The sequence below is a fragment of the Mesoplodon mirus genome, assembly GCF_964341445.2.
Source record: "Mesoplodon mirus genome assembly, chromosome: 3".
NCBI classification, from domain to species: domain Eukaryota; kingdom Metazoa; phylum Chordata; class Mammalia; order Artiodactyla; family Ziphiidae; genus Mesoplodon; species Mesoplodon mirus.
In genome coordinates this window covers 188,413,597-188,428,932 of record NC_138978.1, presented here as the reverse complement: position 1 = coordinate 188,428,932, position 15,336 = coordinate 188,413,597, and the positions used below count along the sequence as shown (strand labels likewise).

General features: G+C 38.7%; 2 protein-coding genes across 4 annotated transcripts in view; one reads left to right on the top strand and one right to left on the bottom strand.

Annotated features, from left to right (window-relative positions):
• BRINP3 (BMP/retinoic acid inducible neural specific 3) overlaps nt 1–15,336 on the top strand; it is a gene marked incomplete at its 5' end in the record, with an annotated part of 413,860 nt that overhangs the window by 379,674 nt on the left and 18,850 nt on the right. The gene's annotated exons all lie outside the window — the stretch shown is intronic.
• Nucleotides 6,321–8,241, bottom strand: LOC309801227 (nuclear pore complex protein Nup50-like). The gene has a single exon (XM_082615800.1). The coding sequence runs from the start codon at nt 7,895–7,897 to the stop codon at nt 6,491–6,493; it is 1,407 nt and encodes a 468-aa protein (XP_082471926.1). The 5' UTR covers nt 7,898–8,241; the 3' UTR covers nt 6,321–6,490.

Sequence of the window (15,336 nt, the reverse complement as noted above, 5' to 3'; positions counted from 1 at the left end):
ACAAAACACTCAAATTCATTGGGCAATATGAGAACATGATAGAATCAAAAGTGGTTCATATGCAAATAACCAAATAATTTTATAGCTTCAACTCATCCCTTCAATTTATCTTCAGGTAACTACTCCATAAACAAATATACATACTTATCTCACTCAATTTTTGAATCAGAAAATCTATTAAGAAAGGGAATGGAAATGTGTTCATTTGAAATTGTTTAGTCCCTGTAGAATGTTAACACCAACCAGTGACCTTGCAAGAACACTTGAGGACACTTAGCCTGGGGTGGGTATCCAGTTATATGGTAGTCATGCTACTCTGAATTTAATTTGTCAAACAAATAACAGAAAGGACAGCAGGTGCTTTTGTCTAACCCCACTGGTTATGATTAGAGATATTACAAAACTATGAAAATTAATGTTGACACACCACTTTGAAAGCTAATTTTCTTGTGTGGGGGACATGCCAGAGCATATCTGAAAGGTGTGTATTCCCACTTTCCAGAATAACACATTACTTGTTGAAGTCTTTGGTTCTAAAAGCAGTTGTTGTCTACTTCAATCAATATTCAGCTATTAATGGTAGCTTTTAACTATATTTGTGAAAGGCAGAGACATTCAGTTAGTATTTTTCAGGAGCAACATTTACTCTGAGGAGAAATTTAAGGCTGCCAGGATCTATTGTAACATAGCATCATGTAGATAAAAATTACCAGTAAAAGCAATTCTGTATGTAGCTTCAGAGAACAACTTCATTTTTCCTCTGATTTTATACTCTGTAGGAGACCATGAATGATGATTACCCTTTGTGGTATAGAATGAAAAGAAGGGGAATAGAGTGAATAGATTAGCAAGGTTAAGATGAACCACAGAACTCCATAATGACCTTTCTTTCTCATAAAGTTGCTTTCTTTCTCAGAGGATTCCTCAGAGAAATATATATATTTACTTGAAATCTAATTTTCCTATTAATATGTAAGAAAATAAAATAGAAAGCTATGTAGAGCATGTTCAGAAAATCAATTTCATCCACCATGTTTTATGTGTAATCAGAGCCATTAAAATAGTCTTAAGTTAAATGTTAAAGCTACAAGAAGAACTTATCTGTCTCCTTTGCTTTTCCACAGTTGTCACTGACTATGACCATTCAGGTCTTCTCTCTTAGTCTCAGAGATTGTCCCCATCTCTGTCCAAAAAGCACTGAGCATGAGGGCTGGGGATTCCTAAGTTTTATTGTTTTAATTGTTTGACCTTGATTTCTACTGCTAAAATCATGTAAAAGCATAGAAGTTCCTTTCCCATGGTCTTGTTTTTAAGAAACTGTGGAAAATAATGAACTCCAATACTGATGATAGAGCAAAAGGTCTTTCAATATTGGATGGGAGTGATATTCATTTACTTTTCAGGGGAAAGGCAGCTGGATGCTATCCAGAGCATGTTATGAGAAGCTGGGATCTAGAATTATTTGTCAATGTATAAGGGACAAAGATCTTCAAGGACTGATCCTTCTCTTTGCTCTTCACATTTGCTGTATTCTAAAAATTTCCCCTAACTAAAAATTTTTATTCCAAATATCCCAGTGCTTGATAAAAGAAAATGAAATGGAGTGGAGCTTTGATGGTTGAAATACAAACCCTAGGGTTGGGAGATAAAGGGAGAAGTAATGGTTAATAATATTCAAGTAAATGTATTTCTAATTTGCTGAGAAGTATACTATAGGTAAGAGAACCTTCTGTAAATTTAACATAGGCAAATTGAACAGACTTACTTGTGTCTACTAAATATGCCCCTCCCTTTATAAATTGTTGAAAGTGAATTCATTCGTTCTTCAACATAATTTATTGAATGCATACCATGAACCAGATCGTGTTTCTGGGAAATACAACCATAAGGAAGTGAGATAAAAATTCCTACCTTTCACTAAAGTTAACATTCTGGTGAAGAGAAACGTTTAAAACAATATGAAATATTAGAGCTATGAGAAAGTAAATCAGAGAAGGGTTTAGGGAAGGCTGGGGTGGCCAGCAATTTTAAATAGGGTACTATGAAAAGACTCAATGAAGAAAATAATGAGTTTACAGATCTGAAGGAGATGAAGCAGGAAACCATACAGACGATTATCAAGGGAGTTCTAGGAATAGGAATCAGCAAATGTGAATGCCCAGAGGCGGAAGCAAAGTGTGTGTTTGGAATGAGAGAAGGGAAAGAGGTCCTGGGGAGGGTAGAGAGTAGTGGGGGGTATGATTAGGGTCTTAGAGGTCCCTCTAAGGATTTCCACCTTTATTTTAAATGAGATAACTAGAAGGTTTTGATCTGAGAAGCAATACGACCCTACTTAACTGTTAATGGAATCACAATGAGTTCAGAAGAGACCAATGTGAGTATAAATACATACAAACACAATGTAACAAACTTATTTCTAAAATACTTGTAGAGAACAGAAGATGGTTGCCTTCCTTTGGATAGTACTACTCAGCTCTTATTAACAGACTTTTTATAGGTACTACAACTTTATGTATAGGTACTAAATTTTTTAGGGTATTATATAAGTATTGTTAGTGAAAAAACAGAATTATTGAGTCTTCAGATAGAAAGTACAATGTTCAAGCTGGGGCGAAACTTAAAAATAGTCTAGTACAACCTAGTTTGTGTTGTAAACCAAAAAAAAAAAAAAAGATTCACAGAGAGGTTAATGATATCCTCAAGTCACATAGCTTTTAAGTCCCCAAACCAGGGCTTGGACAGGTCCCATTCCAGATTTCAAATCCAGCCATTGTTGTTCTATTATATTATCAATATGATAGAGAAATGCACACGATAATATACACACACACACACACACACACACACTTTATAAATGAGAAAGTGGTTCTACTTGATTCTGATTGATTCTTACCCAACTTTATTTTTCTGGAATTCCAGATGTCTGAAAATGAATTAATGTATAAAAACTTACTAAATGTGTATCCTTAAAAGTAAAATATTTGGTTGACTTAATTAGCACAATTCCGTGAGACAGATTTGATTTATTTCCTTTGTTTTCCACATATATTTTAAATGGGCTGACTTTTGGGCAATGGAATTGATCCGTTGATTTGGAAATTTATGTTCATGAGCACAGCTTGTGCCACCTCAGCCTATATCCTCTCTAGATAAAAATAAGATAATCCAAGGCATTTGCATAAGTGTTTAAAGCTGTTTTAAGAAAAAGAAGTGAGGGGGGAATAAAAGGATGAGCAGGAATGGGAGAAGTAGAAGGATTTGACAGAGTTTTTTTAATACTTTTATGAATAAAACATACTCTGTTATTTTCATTTTACATGAAAAACTATGCTTTGAATACTGAAATGAAAGTTGTAGGTTTGATTTACTCCTAGGTTCTTTCCTGGGAAATGTAATGCTTCAGCAAGCACAATTCTCACTAAAACAATTTAAGGCGTTGATATATGGTGACATGTTTCTTTCAATTTAGAGGAATAGGAAGAGGTTGTACTTCAAATCCTTTACAGAAGTGATATATGTGGGAATAAACTGAAGTGAAAAATAAAACATTTCTTATAAGATCCCAAATACTTGTTAGGAAGACACTAAAAAGACTTTTGGTTCACTGGAGGAGGAAAAGCATACGTTGGTTTAAAAAATTCAGTATGTATTCATTGGCCTACTGACTTTGTTTCACAATCTAAAACTGTGAATGGATTCTCTAAAGTTTTCAGTACAAAACCAAAAAAGCATTGTGAAGTACTTAGATACAATATTCTACTTGGATTCTGTGGTGCCATATTCAAGTAATTCATAATATGCTAATATATAGAAATACTCAGTGATTTCAATATCAGCTAAGTTAATGATGTATTATTATTTGAAATTTGAATAAATCCTCATGAACCAAGAGAACAGCATATAATTTCAACATTAATTTGATTTTGTTTAGAAACAAATGCATTATAGGGTTACAGCTAACTGAGGCTAAAAACACTTAATTTTTAAAAAGGCTTTTATTTTAAACAAGAATTAAAAAGCTTTCAGGTCTATCCAATAATGCTTGAAGATGCCACATTCTTTCCCAAGTTGTTAATACCTTTGTTGATTGTTGTGTTAGGCGTTTTCAGTCTCTGTTCAGTGACATAAAATCACCTGTAGGTGGAACCAGTAGACTCAATTTTCTGTTTCAGATTGTCAATCTTTACACATTTTAAGTCTGCAATTGTTCCAAGGATTTGGCCTGCTTGGCTTTCTTTTTAGAGTTCCTGAAAACAAGTATGGGGTATTTCCTTCGAAAAGCTTTCACAGCTAGTATGCAGATTATTTCAAGTTGCTCCACCTGATATATCTATCTCTCAGTATCCAAGCACAGCAGGTTTCTCTATGTCTCAGGAGCAAGATCAAGGGACTATTTATCTATTTTCAAAGTTCAAACACTTATCAGAAACTTTAAATGGTTCCCAGTAATCAATATTCTACTACAGGTAAGTGAAAACTTGATTAATTGAAGCCTAAAAACATAAGGATTTTTCTCTTTCAAAGAAAAAAATTCCGTGGAAAGTAACTTGGCAATGGTTCTGCAACTTGATTTCAGGACCTGTTATCTCTATTTTTGGTGTTTTTGTTTTTGCCTTTCCCTCAACATACCTTACATGCTTTTTGGGTTTTTTTCCCCTTGAAATCACAAGATGGCTCCTGTAGCTTCAAGACACCACAACCATTTTCAGTGTGTTACTGAATGCAAGTCCTTGTGCCCAAAGCACAGTGAGGCCAAACAAACCGCAAGTTGGAGTTTGGAGCAGAGAAAGGTTTATTGCAGGGCCAAGCAAGGAGATGGGCCCCGAAAACCCCAAACTCTCTGAAGGGTTTCAGCAAAGCACTTTTAAAGCAAGGTGAGGGAGGGGGTGGGACTGGTTGTTACAAACTTCTTGGTATCAGAATCCTTTGTTCTTGCAGCTGTCCCTGTAGGTCAGCTCGCGATGTTCCTTTAAGTCTCCAACAAAACAGATGTTCCTGAAACTTTTTATCTCTACACGAAGGAACTCTTAAAGGTCAGAGCCCTGAGAATAGGCTATGCTGTATATTTCAGGCTATAAGCAACATTCTTTTACAAAAGGTGCAGAGCCAGCATGCCTCAGCCCAGGCAACAGAGCACAAAGGGTAAAGTAAAAGGAACAGATCTAATATGGAGTCAGATTTGTTCTTCTCTATTACATAAGTAGCAAGAAGAGGTGCAGCAAGCCACGGCCTTTGACCTCTTTCAGGAGAAAAAAGCTATCATAGACTCTCCCACAATAGAACTGTGCCATGTAGCCACCTGTAACTTCAAGGGAAACTGAGAAAGTAGTTTAATTTGGGCACCTTGCGTTGAACAAAACCAAGGTTCTGTTAGTAAGAATAAGGGACCTGTGGATATTGGAGAGGAAATTAACAGCAAATGAGACACCCATTTTTTTTTTTTTGCTTTAACGTCTTTATTATCCTGAATATAAAAGACAGAAGTCCTTTAAGATATAACAGAGTTCTTTATGTGAAACATTATTTTTTTACAAGTGAAAAAATAAATACCTCTTGGAATAAAGGCTTATATGCTAATATGTGTCATAAAAAAGTAGAATTTTAATATCTGAGAAAATGTCTGTGCAAATAAATGCATAAATACATTACTGCTACATTAAGGCAATATGAAAAACTCAGAAATCTCAGTAAAGTGACAGTGTAGGTTTCTAGCTTTAACTTAGCTAGTGTTGTACCCAATAAAGTCATGTAGGTCCAAGACATCCTAGAAAACCCACTGACCAGCGTCCAAAATGCCCAAGTAGGAGTGGAAAACATGATTACGAATATAGAAACAAAAACCTGAAACCCATCGCAAACATATAGAGGGGCAACAAAAAGTTAATACTTAAGCATTTACTACCAAAAAAAAAAAAAAAGAAAAAAGCTTACAATGTCTAGGATATCTATGATAAGTCTGTAAAAGGCATAATGGTTCAAGCAAAAGCAACCCCACTAGGTGAAGCTAGAGCAGGGTGCATCAGAGAACTCACGAACTACCACAGCTTTGCACACCATGAAGCCTCATCTCAGCGAGCAATGCTCTTCCTTCCAAGAAACATGTGCTCCCTTTTCAATCTTAAAATATTCCACCAACTCAAGAGGCCCAAGGAGTGCCGACTACTCCACAGAAATAGTCTAACCAAACTGGTAGCATTTTATAATTGAAAAGCTTCGGGACGGGGTAAGGAGAGGGGGAGGGAGAAAGAATAGGAAACTATCCACGTGGAGTGATCTGTTTTCCACTGGTCAGACTGGTTTAAATCTGACAACTTTTTTTTTTTTTTTTGACACTTAACGTTAAAGGTTTTATTGGCCGTGTTAATCTTCCCCACAAAACTTATAAGTTATCTATAAGTCCTAGAATGTCAAAGTAGGAAGAGAAGAAAACTAAGTTTAGGGGGCGGTAGGGAAGCAGCAACTTGGCAACGACTCCTCAGCCGAAGTGTGTTCAGGCATCCTTTTTCTCCTGTAAAATTCTGTGCAGCTCATCTGCATCCTCGCTTGTTTTTACCCGAATTAACATGGCAACTGGGGTGGTGGCGTTCTTCTCATCAATGGGTGGGTTTGGAACGCAAACAATAAGCACATTGTTTTTCCCTGTGCGAGTACACGGCATACTGGGTGGAATCAGAACATTGAGCAGCATGTTGCATAAATTGGTGTCGGCCCGCACTAAAAGCTGTGTCTTCTGATTAGCTGTAGGTTTTAAATGCAGAGTGCCTACACCCTTCTCTTTAAATTCATTGTCTTTCTTGTAAAATAGTTTACACTTTTTGGAGTAAAAAGCATCTTCTTTTACTTCAGTAACTACTACTTTGGGTGGCTCATCATTCTCTTCTTCATCTCCACCTTTGCAGTCGTTGCCGCCACCTTCTGCTCGGCTCTCCAACGTTTTAGGGGAAAATGGTGAAGAAACTGGTTTACTCTGGGTAATATCTTTGCCAAATGAACTGGCGTTTCCAGAAGAAAATGAAAATCCAGTCAAGGGGCCAGAGTTTAAGGAGCCCAAAACAGAACTATCAATTTTCTTGCCGAAATTAAATGAGGCACTTGTTGCTCCTAGTGACGGGTCCTTGCTCTTTTCAGACACAGCCTCCACCTTCTTTTCAGATGTATCCTCAGTTTTGTCACCATGAAACAAAAATGTTGACTCTTGCTGTAATTCTGTTGAGCCAAACAGGGAAGGAGGCTGTGTTTCAACTGAGATTTTGTGGATTTCACCTTCAGAATTACTGCTGCCACTGTGCCCATGCTGCTGTTCGATGCTTGCTAAGTATTTCTCATAGTCTTTAAAGATAGGTGTCAGATCACAGAGCGGGTTTGTATTCACGTGCTTCACAATCCAATCCCGAACGGAGCAGTTTAAGGCCGCCAACTGCTTATGATAGGCATTCGTGTGGCGGGCGGCACTGGAGGTGAGGCCAGAGGAGGCGGACTGCTGACTGTCGCCATTAGTTCTGGGATCTGAAATCTTTTTATCGACCAAGAAGGTAGGGCCATTTACAGCAACAGACCCAAAGGTGGCCTTGGTCTCGGTCGCTGTCCTTGCACTGGAGAAGGGAGGGGCACTAGTTATGCTGTTTCCATTTGACAGTCCTTCCAAAGTCTTCCCTCCAGCGCCATTACCAAATCCAGAAAACCCCCCTCCTCCAGAAGGTACAACCAAACCTTTAAAATCTTTAAAGGCCCCTCCACCATCAGATTCAAATCCAACACTTCTACGCTTTGCTCTCTTTATGGCTCTATTCTTCAAGACTTCCTCACTGGCCACCGAGAATGTTCCCACCTCTTCTGCTTCATCTTCTTGATCCCAATTCCTATCCGTCAATTCCTTCTCGGCAATTCTTTTGGCCATTTTTTCGAACCTCGCCGGCGGCAGCCGCGGCCCTCATTGGCTTGTAGGTGCGGCGAAGCCCGGGTGCATAGCGGCGAGCAGGTGCGAGGTCGCGGCCGCGGCGCTCGGGTCTGAAGCGGCGCCCGATCGCTTCCGGGGCGCTGAGAGCCTCGAAGGATTCGGTGGTCGGCAAGCCCTGAGACTCAAACACCATGTCCCTCGGGGACCTCGCCTCTCTGCGTTGGGCAGTGAGGGGGAGAGCCGTCCGTTCAGCAGGAGACAGTTGGGAGAACAGCACTCCACACGCCCCACGCCGCCATTTTGTAACTCGAATCTACCCCTCAAGACCAATTTGAAAAAACGGGAGGAAAGAAACGCCCGCGTCCTAAATCTGACAACTTTGTGTCCACTCTAAAAAAGTCCCCGAATAGATTTTTAAATATATTTGCCTCCCAATCTTTCCTTTTTTTTTTTTTTTTTTTTTTTGCGGTATGTGGGCCTCTCACTGTTGTGGCCTCTCCCGTTGCGGAGCGCAGGCTCAACGGCCATGGCTCACGGGCCCAGCCGCTCCGCGGCATGTGGGATTTTCCCAGACCGGGGCACGAACCCGTGTCCCCTGCATCAGCAGGCTGACTCTCAACCACTGCGCCACCAGGGAAGCCCTCTCGATCTTTCTTGAACAAGTTAGAAAAACAGAAATGACATTAAAATGATGACTATGTCTTTAAGAAAAATTTTCCTATTAAAAATGTCCGGAGCTCCGTGACCCATACAAAAAGAACCAAGTAAATCCTTAAAATGAATTCTTACAAAACTGGCTGCACGTAGGAAACTTACCTTGGGATACGTAAAGGAGACTTAAACATCAGTTTCTAAAAGGTACCCACTTTGGGGCTATGCTGCCACTTAACTGATGTCAAAGATCTTCCTGATTTCTTTACTTGAACATAAAAAGTAGAAAAGTCCAAGGAATGTGTCTGGGTCCCAGAGCTCTTCCTGGTCACCACCCAGGAGGTGCTGATTCTACGCATGGTACGTTTTTGCAGTGAGGAGTAGTAGTATTCTTTCTAGTCTTCCTTTTTTGTTTTTTTCTTTCCTTCCCTAAATGTTGTATGGCAGATGGGCATTGGAGGATTTATTCTGTCCACAATCTATCATTTATAGTTTACACTAGTGCAGTTCATGGAGACATGGCATGTCCAGTAAGTGCACAGTGGATCAGATCACAGGTTGAGAAGACTGGTGTGGGTCGGCAGGTAGACTTGCTGGATGTGGTCCACCCACGAACTGCAGACAGGACACGACTGGAGCTGGGTGACACAGCTGTTGCAGCACACAGTGTGGCCACAGGGGCGGAAGGTTGAGTTGATCTCACCCTCGCAGCATAGAACACACAGCATGGCCTCCTTGAGCTTGCGCAGCTTCTCCGGGAGGGCCTGGGTCTGCTGGCAGCTGCCGCAGCTCATGCTACTCTCCGAGGACTTCAGGGGAGAGTTCGGGGGGCTGGGGTTGCTACTCAGCCCAAGATCCAGCACACCCGCATTGTACAGAGCCCTCCTGGCGTGGTCATACTCGTCCTTGGAGATTCTTTTAATATCGAAGACATACTTCTTACCCAGGTTGATGTTTTCGTTCAGAAACAGAGAAGCCAAGTGGCACTTCAGGTCTCTGCTGTACTGCATCATGAGGGCACTGGTCACCAGAGACACCCATTTTTAACTGACAAATCATATTGTTTTTTCTCATTTACCTCCTCAGCTTCCTTTGGCCCTCACACAACCAGATACTATAACACTCTGATGTATGTTAAGATGACCTCATAAATAAAAAGAGGATGGGAAGAAGTCTTGAATAAACTACTGCATTTAGAGAAGTATGTGATTATCATAATGTCCAAGCTAATTCCCTTTCCTAGGTTAAACATTTAATGAAACAGTTTATACCAATTCATGATTATTTTCAGACAGATTTGTCCTATTCTAGAAGAATCAGGAAACATGATTAAAAGTGCTTGTTGTCCAACCCAAGTTCATGTGCCTGATGCACAGTGAGGCCAAATAAAATGAAACATTAGAGTTTGGAGCAGAGAAAGGTTTATTGCGAGGGCCAAGCAAGGAGAATGGACAGCTCAGCTCAAAAGACCCAAACTCCCTGATGGTTTGGGGGGAAGAGTTTTTAATAGGCAAAATTTGTGGGGAGGTCTGCTGGGTGTGTGATCTTCCTCTAACTGGTTGGTGGTGAGGTAACAGAGTGGTGTTCCAGGAATCTCAAAATTCAGCCTTCTTAGGACTTCCCTTGTGGTCCAGTTATTAAGACTCCACACTTCCACTGGAGGGGGTACAGGTTCGATTCCTGGGAACTGGGATCCCACATGCCATGTTGCAAGGCAAAAAAAAAAAAAAAAAAATCCAACCTTCTGGTTCCAACCAGTCTGGGGTCCACGTGCTTGTGCTTAGCCTAAAGTTACCATGCTCAACTTGGGTGAGAGCCTTAGTTCCTGCAGAAGAACTCAGAGATATGTATCAGATTTCTATGTATGTCCCCGGAGGAGGAACCAGGACCTTGCCCCATCACTGCACTATTTTTTCTTGACTGCCTTTCCTTTGTTTCTGCATTCTCTCCTTTCTCTAGTTAGTAACTGTTTGAATCTGCCCTTTGGAACTCAGGGAAGGTCTAGGAGGGTGAAAGCCTTTTTCCTACAAACAAGAAAAGAGGGGCACAGAAAGGCTTTTGTGGAGGACTCCACAAAGTCCTGCTCAGTTTCATGTTTACATAATAATAACTTCTAGAATCAAAGGCAAGTTGGTTTTAGCCCTGTAACCACTTAGTTTTTGTTGTTGTTTCTCTTACATGGAAGATCCATGTGACCTAAAAAAGTCTTCATTATAGTTCCAAACAGAAGGGGAAGTGGGTTCACTCCTTCCTTGCTTACGTGGATAAAATGGTTCTGGGACACCCTGATCCAAGTCGCTTCAGAATTTCATTTATACTGCATGATTCTCACTGTCTCCTGACTCTAACATAATGTATAAAATATGGGTTTTATTAGAGTGCCCTTGGCTAAAGAGTAGAAAGATTATTAAATACCATGATGATAGTAAGATGCCAGCATGAGTCACATTCTCATCTCACTTTGTGTTGGTTAACCCAGAAACAGGATAGTACTTCACATTTTTTTCCAAAGCTCATCTGGGCTGCCAAAACATTTCAGACAACTGTCACCTTAGAAGGTAGACTGAAATTATAGTTATCTAGAAAAATGTTCTTTCTCAACATTTGTTTACTTTGTATGTATTTCTTGGGCCAGTAGTACCATAAATCATAGAGAAGGGTGGTAAAGAGCATGGGCTTTGGCTCATTTTAGAGTCTGTGCTGTCACTTAAGGGGCACCCTGTGTACCTTAGTTCCTTGCTCACCTAGAAATGTGAATAATGATAGTAATCACCTCACAGAGTTGTTACAAGGACTGTTAATATATGTAAAATGTTTAAATAGTCTCTGGCACATAGTAAGTGCTCTTTATGTATTTGTGATTATTACACAATGGCATACCTGAGGACTGGAGAGAATGTGGTTTTGACCTCTAGTACCTACATCCTAATGGATCTGATGAACTATGTCTGGAATGGCCTTTGTTAATCCTTGACTTGCACATGGCATATGATTTTATGAAGTCAAACCATTTTTATTAGAATAGGTACTTTATGTATCATATGTAAACACATGAAAGAAATTAATCATATAATCTTTTTACACCATGGTCTCAGCAGTTTTTTTTTTTTTTAATATAGTGTGCCTTTTTCCTTTTATTCCCCCAAGGAACCATTTTATTATCAAAAGGTGATAAATGACAATGGTAATAAATTAATAGAAAAACAAGTTAATTTAAAATAAATTTGTAACCAAAAAGTTAATAATGTCTCACTTTCAAATGATTTGAAAGTGGATTTACTGTCCAAAATTAAATTAAGGCTAAACTGGCAACACTAAGGAATGAATTTAGGGATTTTTCCCCTCCCAACAGAACAGATTAAGTTCTTAAAGTGACACAGGTTTCTGTCTTTCTTCCACTTGATAAGAGGCTCCCATTTGTATTGTCGTGGTTCACCCTGCAAATAAAAGAGAACAGTACATTTCGAATACCCATTTGATTTGTGTCACTGCTGATATCATCTGGAGTGACTCATTTTTTTTCCCAATCAGATACATTATGGTTAATGGAACATCTTGTGCACTGAAAAAAAGGGATGTTCTACATTTCATGTCTGCCTGAGAACCCACCGATTAAAGTGCTTCCTCTACTATTTGTTTTCTGAATAGATGTGGGACTGTCATTTAAACTAATTCATCATTTTCTGTAGTCTCATCTAGAAAATAATGAGGCCAAAGACTAGACATGCTGGATTGCTTCCGTTTTCTTAAAAAAAAAAAAAAAATTAGAAGATAATACTTGTCTTAGTCAGTATGGGATGCTATACCATAAGTACCATAGATTGAGTGGCTCAAATCACACACATCTATTTCTCACAGTTCTGGAGGCTGGAGGACTGAGATCAAGGCACTGGAAGACTCAGTGTCTGGTAAGAAATCTCTTTCTGGGTCATAGATAGCCATCTTTTCACTGAGTCTTTGTGTCTGGTAAGAAATCTCTTTCTGGGTCATAGATAGCCATCTTTTCACTGAGTCTTTGTGTCTGGTAAGAAATCTCTTTCTGGGTCGTAGATAGCCATCTTTTCACTAAGTCTTTGCATGGTGGAAAGATAGAGATAGCTCTCTAGAAACTTTTATAAGGACACTAATCCCATTCATGAGAGCTTCACCCTCATTATCTAATTACCTCCCAAAGACCTTAACTCCCAATACGATAGTATACATTGGAGATTAGGATTTTAACATATCAATTTTGAGTGAATACAAACATTCCATCCATTGCAATACCTATATTTTTTTTCATCCTGATGAACAATATCATGTGAAATAGGGTCAAAGGTTATTGCTTGTGTTAGCACGCTAAGCAAGTCCACTTTTAGAGATGTAAATTGTCATTCCTTAAAACTTTGTATAAATTTTGCAACATTTAACACAACCACAGAACTTGCTTATTTCCATAAAAGGTGACATGTGTAAAGACCATGGACACCCATGCATTTTTTAGTGATACTGTGGTGTAACCATTAACCACATTTATAATTCAGAGCACAGGGCTTTGTAGCCAGCACAAGCAGTGTTCATATAGAGCCATTTCATTGAGGGTATGACTTTTGAGATATTTTGATGAAGGTTACCTAAGCAGGACCCCTGGACGATGATGTTTCCCTGGTGTTTTTCTCAGTGGTCCAGTTTCTGAAACTATAAAGCTCTAAGATCTCCATCCACATTAGGTCCTTAAAGATGACCAATTTAAGGATCATAGCCCAGTCAGTCAAGTTCCTGAAGAATAATATATAGTTCATATCGTTATTTGGTGACATAGGTGTCATGTGACTTATAATACTTATATAATTTGGTCAGTCAGATTTATTCTTATAGGAAACTTATATGGGAAACCAAATTATTATCATAAACTTTACATATCATAGAATAAGAGAGAATTTTAATTGGCTTTCGTTTGTTAGGGAAGAAGAAATTTTTCTCTACCCTTCTAAGTTCTTCTGGCTGATATAGGAATTAAACTGACATGAGACAGATTAACAGGAGAAAATCAAACAGAAGTTGAATAATACATATATATGGGAGAGATGAAGAAAAACTGAGTAACTGGCCAAAATGGCCAAAAACCTCACCTAAAATACCATCTTCAGCTAAAGACAAAAGAGGATGTTGGGAGTAGTGGTTTGGGGCTTCAAAGGGGAGGAAGAGTTCTCACGGAGATAGAAAACTAAATATTTTGTAAACAGATATTTGCTGGGCCATGCAGAAACAATTTTACACAGAGTGGACTCTGATCTCTCTGGTGAAAGCTCTATTCTGGGAACAGGCACTTTATCTAAGTTCTTTAGGCAGCTAAGAACTAAAAAGAAAAATTTCCTGAGTCTATTGGGCCTTGATTGTTTTCAGCTCAAAATAATCTACATTCCAAAGAGACATTTTGGTGTGTCAAATTTTGCTCCCCTACACATTCCTAATAACATTACGTTTGGATATCTGGATACATTCATGGACACACATATCACTTGCCAAGAGGTCTGAGCCCACTCATCATTTTGTAAGTACAACTTCATCCCTGGATGATGCTAGATAAACATTGCCAAATATCACTTCACTGAATCCCCACTTTTCTTTGTTCTCATGTTGCCATTCCCTTTATTTAGATAGTTTTAAATACTTGTTAATACCATTGACTAGTCTGACATTATATTCTTTTGTTCCAGTTTCTGAATTGGCAGATACTTTATTTTGTTTTTTTTTTCCAAAATGACATCACATATGTCTTGTCTATAAAGATTAATGATTAAATCAGCACTCTGAGTGCTCCTGTGTACTATCACACTCATAATTCACAAGTTCAAGAAAATTTTTGCAATTTTGTGCTTAGTGTACAGCACTGGTATTCTTATTATAGAATAAACATCATTTCTATACTACCCATAGTTCAGTAATTTGAATGACAAAATATTCTACATAATACTGATGCTTTATAAATTATAACTTGCACGTTTTTAGATTCCCTTGTGTGGCACATAAAAGCATGATTTTACCAGTTTCTTGTCATTTACTATCAAGATAATTTTTTGTTATTATCTAACCTGTGCCAAGTGCTGTACTAGGCACAAATCTTATCTTGAAGAACCTCATTCTCCTAAAGGAGGGCACAAGGTAATTATAATAAATTATGTTATATTCAGAACTTAGAGTAAATACAGGGTACTATGTGTTAACTGAAAAAAGAAAAAAGCACAATGTAAGAGCTATGAGTTGAATTTTGTTTGTTGTCTTAACTGAGGACTCTAGTTTGGGAGACAGTCTCGCAGATAAATCTTGAGAAACTGCTCCAAAGAGGTAGGAGGAATGGCCAGTATATACGATTTTGGCTAGGGAATACATGCAGTCAAGCATACATCTCAATAAAAGGTTACTGCTAGTTGCAAGCATCAGATAGCTCAGTTAATGATTTTAATGCTTTTCTATGTATGGGAAGATGCAAGAATCTAAGTTTGTTGATTTTTATTTTCTTGAAATATCTCCAACTATCTAAGGGGCCTGTTTTTCTAAAGCACAGAGTACATTATTCTGTTTTTGTCCTGAATTTCCTTCAGGGTGTACTTTCAGTCAGTGACTGCAGTGGCTAATGACTTGATCCTTGTAGAACTAGACGGTGGGCAACAGTCTTTGTTTTACAATCCCCCCCTTTTTGGTCATTAATTCAACCAAGCTTTGGGAAGCATTTCATGACCAATTTGTTCCACAGTGGTAGGAAGGCTTTTTCCTAGGTCAGGAAAAGTTTTCATTAATAGGCCACT

Bases quoted from the DNA above. Each gene is read 5' to 3' on its own strand.
- LOC309801227 (XM_082615800.1), bottom strand. From the start codon at position 7,897: ATGGCCAAAAGAATTGCCGAGAAGGAATTGACGGATAGGAATTGGGAT.